Source organism: Pinus tabuliformis, chromosome X (assembly GCF_031772625.1).
Source record: "Pinus tabuliformis cultivar Carrire ecotype Pingquan chromosome X, CPIR1, whole genome shotgun sequence".
Classification (NCBI taxonomy): Eukaryota; Viridiplantae; Streptophyta; class Pinopsida; order Pinales; family Pinaceae; genus Pinus; species Pinus tabuliformis.
In genome coordinates, this window is record NC_142308.1 from 588,445,542 (window position 1) to 588,454,315 (window position 8,774).

The 8,774-nt window shown below is 37.6% G+C and overlaps 1 protein-coding gene across 1 annotated transcript; it reads right to left on the reverse strand.

The window, feature by feature from the left end:
* Positions 1-299: 299 nt before the first annotated feature.
* On the reverse strand, positions 300-7,820 carry LOC149141391 (putative WRKY transcription factor 25). Its single transcript, XM_089449694.1, has 6 exons — positions 7,038-7,820; positions 5,863-6,039; positions 4,772-5,321; positions 4,480-4,645; positions 4,201-4,359; positions 300-1,361 (listed from the first exon to the last, which is right to left on the reverse strand). Exons 1-6 carry the CDS (start codon positions 7,404-7,406, stop codon positions 779-781), a joined length of 2,004 nt encoding a protein of 667 aa, XP_089305820.1. The 5' UTR covers positions 7,407-7,820; the 3' UTR covers positions 300-778.
* Between the last annotated feature and the right edge of the window lie 954 nt (positions 7,821-8,774).

Here is an 8,774-nt window from a genome sequence, read left to right on the forward strand (position 1 = left end):
ACAAATAACAGATAGATGAGACTGGTCCATTGCATAATTTTGCATTTTCTTAAAAAAAAAAAATTGTAACATGTCCTCAGTATGGTTTATCGATAAAATCCAGATATGCTGTAGAACAAAACTCAAAACTAGTTTACAACATCTGGATAAACAATTGTAACATGTCCTCAGTATGGTTTATTGATAAAATCCAGATATGCTGTAAAACAAAATTCAATACTAGGTTACATCATTAAACAAGTTATCCCCTTGAACAAGGATGACATTTGGTAACGTAATTGAAATAGAATAGGCAGGAATAAATAAATGTCTAGAAACTATTTACAAGCTCCAGAGATTGAATTGAAAAAATATATAACAATAATCATGGCTCAATATAACAATTCACTTGCTGATCCTTTCAGATGAGGGGTCAAAAGTTAAAGCTGTAAACGGTCTCGGCAAGATGCAGTCCAAAACAACATGACTCACTTGGCCCCACAAATTAACATGTCAAAATTTCACATGTACATGTTATGTCAACTTGAAGCCAAGAATATTCCAGAGAGCTTGCTTGAGAAGATATTTAAACTTGGTAAGGACAGTCAACTGTTCAGTTATACTCTACAGTCTGCACCACCTGGCACTAATCCTCCAACAACGTCAAATGATAGCAAAAATACGTTGCTTGGAGCCACACTCACCAATGTCGAAAAGAATACAGAATGGTAGGCACATACATACGTTAGTCTCTTCTCTCTTTGTATATATTAGAGGCACAATTCAATGTAAAGAAGTATCAAACAAGAAATTGCCCCTTTTGTTCTTCTTTAGGCCTGATTAGTCCATCTCTCTCATTAGGCTGGTTGTAATATAAGTGAACAGAATTACCTGAACCAATACTAGAATATTCATGGCTTGCAGGCTTAATCTGCATTGGAAAAGAAGTGGGAGCTTCTGCTTGCTGTATTTCTGAGTGCTTACTCTCTAGACCAAATGCCCCAAGGCTCATCCCCAACCCCATACTTCTCTCGGCAATACCTACACCTGCACGCCCATTTTGAGAATTATAATTCTCATTTGCAGTTCTTCCAAACATGTAATTGTTGTTCCCATAGCCATTATGAAGATCAGGATGCCTATCAAAATGTGAGAATGTCTCTTGAATTCCATTTGTGGAGGGTGCAACACTATTCTGCAAAATAGGTACTGATGGTTGTCCACTCCCTAATCCAGCATTGGTATGGCTACTGTTTCTTGGAGCTGGGACATCGTGGTTGTGTTTTCCCTCATACGTTGTAATTACTGCCTTCGGGTCATGCGAGGCTCTTTCAACATGCTTCCTCACTGAACATCCTGCATTTGTGCATTTATAGTAGCTCCTGCCAACACCACACTCTCCAATGGTAAGAACTCCAGAAATAAGCTTTTGAAAAGAAAAATATAATGGTTATAGTATTTCATATCTTCACTTCATCCTCGGGGGCCTTCACATTTGGAATTTCACTGCAGTACAAAGCATGTTCAAATTCTTTTCTTTGCCAAGTGTAGGAGATTTGGAAACGTATTCAAGTGTTTGGTAAAACCTATTCTAACAAATGCATTATTCTATTCTACAAGTATAGAAAGCAATATATCCAAGGTGCAACACATAATAGATCAACATATGATTACAGAAGCAATAGTGTAAGTTCTATTGGCATGTATGATACTGTGTTATAGCATTCATCTTTTCTACTATTTATAAGTTCCATATGAAATGCCCTATATTGTATGCTGTGTTCACATATCTTGTTTAGACAATTGTTTAGCTACTGGAAATCTTATATCAAAAAGAACCTTCACAGAGAATGCAACAAAACTAATTTCAAAGAACAATACTCATTCAGAACTGGTTATGGCAATTCTCTTATTACCTCAGAAGAACATTAATCTTACAAAAAACCTAAGGCAATGTCACCACCTGAAGATGAATCACAGAAGAGGTTCCAGATCTGGAAAAAAAAATGAAAGAATGTAGCATCTGGAAGACAAAAGTAAAAACAAGAGGTCTCAATGGAAGACAGTAGTCAGTAGAGTTCTTCGTAAAGGGCAAAGTATGGAAGGGCGATATGAAAATTCAAGAGTTTGAAGAGGTGGCCTAGAAAGCCTTATGTTCAAACATGCAACAAATGTGCAAATGTTTATTTCCATCTGCTGCCACAAGCCACATAGATTATGACTGATAATGGGCCATTCTTAAATAAAACCCATGTTTGGAGAATAAGTAGTTTAAATAGCGCAAATATGGAGTATAAACAAGAACTTGAAAAAATGGAAACAAGGAAGCAAATATGATCCAGAACCATATATGCCGGCAAGATGCATTTGTACACCAAGCAACCCAAGAAGGCTAGCACTTTATTTCTTTTATCATATACATATTAAGACAAACATTATTAGTTCACATTACCGAGAATGGATACAAAATATAGACAAGCAGATACCCTTTGGATGCAAAACTTGCCATGACCATACCTGATGTGGGGAGTCGGGACAGCCCAATAAACCAGAAAGTTAGCTACAAGGAGAAAACTGATCCAGATCGTTTCAAAGAGGCTAAATCTAAATCCAACGAATCAAAACAAATCGGAAAGAAATAGGAAGATCAGGATATAAACCCTAACAAAAAACAAGCATTAAACAGCTTGAATGAGAAACAAAGAGCTGAAAAAAGTGAGTCCTGAGACTCCAAAAAATAGAGTTTGTCAAGTAAATCGCCAAAAAGCTAGGGCAAGGAAATCTCAAAATCACAATTACCCTTCTCAGGCCAAACCTTAACAAAAAAATAAGTATTAAACAACATGAATAAGAACAGAGAGCTAAGCAAAGAGCATCCTGAGATTTGGACAAATGGAGATATTCTAGTAAATCTCCAACAAAGCTTATAATAAGGAAATCACAAATCCCCTTCACAAACTTCTGAACCAAGCAGGCTAACACGAGACTCTTGCCCGCAACCTGCAGTCAGAGTTGGTGAAGAAGCTTGAAAATAAACTTGGTGAAACCAAGCAGCAGGAAATAAAGAAGAAAAATAGGAAAGGCCAAAGCAAAATAGGGGTGAGGAAAGACGAGCGATAATGAGATCGAGGGAGGTCAAACTTGTAATTCACAAGAAGTCAGGTACCAAGAGGATTGAGATGTAATGAAGACACGGCAGCAGAACATGGATGAGGAGACAGAATCAGAACCCTTTATGAGAAAATGGAGGATGTAAACATGGAATTTTTAGCATTATTGTATGATCATAACTTCCTAGAAACTCTATCTAGATTCTAAAGATAACCTTAGTGTTCTGCAACACAAAATACAAGGCCTCATTTAAAATCAAGTTAAAAACTTCTCAAGAGTCAAAGCACTGGACATCAAAGCAAAACCTTTAAAGTCCCAAAACACAAATCCAAATAAATATAAGAATGGATGGAAAATATCTAATGAAAAACTAAGGAAAGAGGATTAGTTACTTGTTGATTCAAGTAAAACTCAGATTCTTTGAGAGTTTAAACTTTATCTCCAAAACAGTTATAATAACTCAAAATCAAAAACCTATCCTGAAATATTAGTGGACTCAATGCTCCAGGTAAAAGAGGAGACTCCTAACGAGGAAACACATGATGGGTAAATCAGGTCTGTGATTTCTCCAAGAGGCAAAGTGCCAGAAGATTTGGAGGGGGTGTAGATGTATCACCCCCATGATTTTGCAAGCCTTCAACCACAAATATCTTCCAACTCTCCTACCTAGCATCTTTTTTACTTTCTAAAGCTCAACTTATGTTAGCTTATACTTTGCAGTTTTCTGTCTCTGTCCTTGTCCTCTTTTCCAAGTATTTTGCTGAAATTATGCTAGACTTACCATGTCAGATAGTTCTGCATCAGACGTATACACTTTGACAGGACTTAATTGACTTACTTTCGACTGTTATGATATGTTAACAATCTACAAACTCCATGTTCCAGACATCACAACATTCTTACATACCAAATGGCAGCATAAACTTACACGGAAATGTACTGGAAAAAATAAAACGCATAAACTTTACCAGAATTCACCTTACTGTTATGACATATTCTTTCAAATACTTTTTAATACACATGACAATTTAAAATTTTAAGGAAATTACAGACGTTGACCATCAAGTAGAAAGAAAACACCAGTATGAAGAAAAGAATAATTTAGGATACCTTGGGTTGGGATTTCCTTTTACTACTTTCTGTCCATACTTGCGCCAGCGATACCCATCGTCAAGGATATCAATATCACTTGTTGTTTGTACAACAACACGAGGCTCCCGAATAGTTCTAGTTGCCCCTATGATATCCATCGTATTAACTTCTTTCTTCCTGTAAATTTTCAGAGAAGCATTTGACACATATTAGAGCAAATAATTAATTACGTCTTCAAAAATGATCAAATAGCTTCTACCAAATGAACAAATTAATATGAATTCTAATAAAAGTAACCTGCGCTTTGAATCAGATTCTTCTTCATCAAGATCTTCTTCACCAGAGAACTTGTCCACTTGGGTTCTTGCATCATCTTCTTCACTAGCAGAAATTGATTGCTCCGGTGTACCTAGTGACTCCAGGTGATTAGAGTTTTGCCTTCGTGGTGGAGTAGACGATGGATCTGAGAGATCAGTAACAACAGAAGCTAATAAGGATCTTTCAAGACCACTCTTCCCTTGTTGGGAATAACTTGAAACATCATTAACTTTCATTAACCCTAATTTAGTATTTTTCCAAGAGAACCCACCTTCAACTTTGACAAGAGCACCACAGCCTTCAGTATTTTCTCCCTCTTCATGACGAGCGGCCGCAGCAGCAGCAGCAGCTGCAGCTCCCATCCGACGACTGGGCTGAGGTTTATTATGGTTATGAAGACCCTTGTACACAATCTCCGTTACATGTCCATCCAGAGAACGTTCAATCTTCTTTTTGGTTGGACAACTAGGGTGTGTGCACTTGTAATAACTCCGCGGAAACTCACTACCTTTAACATGCTTTTGCCCATATTTGCGCCAGTTGTATCCATCGTCAGAAGGCTTTTCAATTCCAGCAGGCGGAACTATTGCAGTTTCGTTAAAGTCTGAAAGCGGCCTCTGTTGCTGCTCCTCAAAAGAAGCTGCCTGTGAATGAACAGCCTGAAGAGGAACAGCTTGCATAGCAGTAGTGCCAGTCGTTGTTGGTTCAGATGAAGGATTTGCCACAGTCTCGTTTGTCTGGCTAAAGATTGGCGAAGTCCACATCCGAGCATCATCCTGAACCCCTTTTAGAGACTGATGGTGGTTGTAACCAAAAGTTGCCTTCAAGATAAAACCCATACAACTGTTACTTTTCCAACTTCCAAAGTTACTAACTTAAAATAAAATCTAAAGAGAGATAAAATGGGAAAATCAATCAAATATACACATTTAGAGAGTAAGAGAATATACACATATAGAGAGAAAGAGAGAGAGAATCCCAGTAAGTTCAAGATAAAAATGCTCACTGAAGCCCTATCTAAGCTTATTAGTGTGTGCAGTTGAAACAACCCCCTATAAATTGCAATTGTTTGAATTGGATGACAAATCCAAATAGAAGTAGATTTCTAATCTGTAAGTATAGGCCAAATTGCAGTTCCCTTTTCTACCTTGATCCCTACTTTTCATTCTAGGCCAGCATTCATTACATCTTGCTGTTTCTTTTCTATTCTAGTCTAAACAGGACTGAATTTTACCAAGGCATGCAAAGCAAAAAACATCAAATTCTTGACTGCACTCTTGTTCAAAAACATAAATCTTCCTATACTGCTACCAAATTTTGTGTTTCCAAAAAGCCAGAGGCACAGAGGTGCATGATGATTACCAGGTTTCCCAAAGGTTGCATGTCCGAACTAGGGTTGGAACCGGCAAGAGGTTTGAAAGCAAAGCTAGAGCAGCTGCCATCCTCATTCTTTACAATATCTAAAGAAGCAGTAGCAGCAGTGCTTTGAAATGAAAACGATTGCAATGGAAAAGTACCCGTTGTTGGAGATTCCATATCCTGCATCACATCCATTCAAAATGAGCATGTTAAATCTTTATCCACCGCTGTTGATTAAGCATCAGGAAAGGCATAACCTAAAACTTCTAGGAATGCTTATGAAACTTATCACAGTAAAGATTGATTAAAGTATATCTCCTTGCGCACACCTCATCCACAACCAATATCATGCTAGAAAATATTTATTAGAAAAAGAAGGTCCCAGCGGCAACAACCATGCCAGAGACCAAATTAAAGCTACTCATACGTTTATGTCTTTCAAAGCCTAAAAGGGGGCAAAAAAAAGAAAGGAACGCCCGATTTTCTGGCCAAAGTGGCGTCAAACTCTGGGATGTGTCACTCTGGCGACTTTCAGGTACTTGAGGGACGGTGCAAACGCAGGGATCGGAGCTAGGCCAGTTGAAAAAATACTTCCACTAATTTAATACACAACCGCAGCCCAACCAATATTTCATTAAAGCCAATTTGACTGGATATATGGCTTCTGCCAGTTTTGCAATTCAAAGAAATAGCAGCATCAAAATTCTCTCTTGTCATCAGCATCAAATATTTTGTTTAGCATTCAAATAATAAATCCTACCCAAAGGGATGACCATGGCTGTCAAATTCGATGCCTAATCCTCTTGACTACAGGCATGAACGCAGATATCTCATAAGGTTAACACAGATCACGATCCCAAAGGCCTAGTAATATGAAAAACAAAAGGGATATATCACAAAAATTAGTAAGATCAAAATCAAAATCACAAAATCTTATGAGACCCCAAAAAATGCACTAGTATTTGAAAACTATCCATCTGAAGAACACATGAATTCAAATCAATGAGTGAATTTCAGAAACTCTATATAGACCAAAATTGTAAGGAGGCACAAATGAAAACTGAATTCCTAAATCTGGAAAAATCATGCTTTATAACAGGAAACATCTTCAAATTTTACACAGAATTAGAGTATGGAGTATCGATGCTTGACAGTCTGCGAGATTATTCAAGGCTTACCTGCACGGTGGAGAGCAAAACCGGAGAGTCCAGCAAGGTGGTAGGGCTCAAACCAGGGGGAATTGAGAGAAAGGGCGATCTGGGTATGGGAAGAGAGCTGGGGGGCATCGTTTTAAACTTGGCTGTGCTCAGCTTCAGGGGCTCCCCTCCCCTCGCAGCAAAGCGTTCGGCAAAGCTGTTCCCACCTCTGGTTACCCCCCCTGCAGCGCCAAAGTCCAATTTCTGCTCATTCGCACCCCAAATAAGGCTGTCTCCATTATTATCAGCCAGAAGATCCGAAAAGGATTTGGAATTCATGTCCAAATCTTGATCTGGGAAGTAAAAATGGGAACTTGAGGTGACAGGATGCTGTTCCTGCTGATAATCCATGTGGGTAGAAAAACAGGAAATGGGGATAGTACCACAATCTATACCAGTACTAATTATAAGTAGTATTGTTAAATGTAAAGAAGCGGTGTGGGTATGTATTGCCTAATGTCGTCAATCTGTGTGCGTATCCATTCTCTAACTGTAATTTGTGATGGTTTTTGTTTGTGGAATCTCCATGGAAAGACACAGCGATGATATAGTTGAGCCGCCGCCTCCTCCTCCGACTCTGGGGATTAGAATATATGGAGGTAAGAGGAGGTGGTGGTGAGTAGCACGCGATCGGTACGCGCAAAAGAGGGAGACCGAACGAGATTACCAATTCGCAAGTCAATATTTGTGTTTGACTGTCTCGCTTCCTCACAAAACTAACGCCGTGTGGTACAAGTCAGCCGCTCTGTTTTGTCTGTCGCGGCACTGGAAATTTCGTACACACCATCCAGGAAGTTAACTGGTTTTTTCCCCTTTTTTCAATTCATCAAGAGGGCGGCGGGTCTCCCATCAACTGTAACTACGGAGACTTCATTAACTAGTCTCCACAGATCAAAGCCCCGAATTTAATGCTGGTTTAGGGATAAAACTGAATTTAATTATTATTAAACTGATTTAAATGTCCATGTCATCCAGAACGTTTGTCCTTCCGGGGACTCTCGAGGCACAATTGAAATTTTGGCACGTTCTGCAATTCACAACGAGCTATAATAATTTGTTTAAAAAATTGCATTAATCATATGAATTCGATGACTTTTCATGGTGCCCTTTGAATTTAGTAATAAAATACCGTTGTTACAATCATTTTTTTTGACTGGTGTTACTGTAAAATGCCTTCATTTTTAGTTGCTGCTGCTGTGAATGGCTTCATTTTTTAGCCGGATGGTACTGTGAATGCAGCTTCGTTGGCTTAATTAATAATATTAGGGGAACTGAGAAAATAGAATTAGTGTTTTTTTTTGTTTTAATAGTTTTTTATAATCTTTGCATTTATTTCAAAACAGTTCATATAAAATTAGTTTTACAGAGGTTATTATAAATATCTTATGATCTTCCATATTTAACTAATGAAGTTATGGTTCTGTTAATATGCTATTACATTTATTTTATTTTAATGGAATATATTCCCGTATCTATGTTGGTTTGTTTAACGAAATTGATTCATTTTCAATTGATCCATCTAATTTGGCATGCCACCTAGGATAAGAATTTCAAAATGATACAGTGAGTTAACTTTAATCGTTTAACCCATTTCCTCACTTGTTTTTGTAAGTTTAATAAAAAAATATTGATAGTTTTAAGAAAAAATTTACTATATTTGACCTTGATATCTAATTATTTTATGTTTTGACCATTAAAAATGAGTTTTAATATAAATTA

Coding starts and splice junctions, on each gene's coding strand:
- LOC149141391 (XM_089449694.1), bottom strand. CDS start 7,406: ATGGATTATCAGCAGGAACAGCATCCTGTCACCTCAAGTTCCCATTTT. Junction 6,040..7,037: donor TTTTGCTCTCCACCGTGCAG/GTAAGCCTTGAA, acceptor GATGTGATGCAG/GATATGGAATCTCCAACAAC. Junction 5,322..5,862: donor TGCAACCTTTGGGAAACCTG/GTAATCATCATG, acceptor TTTATCTTGAAG/GCAACTTTTGGTTACAACCA.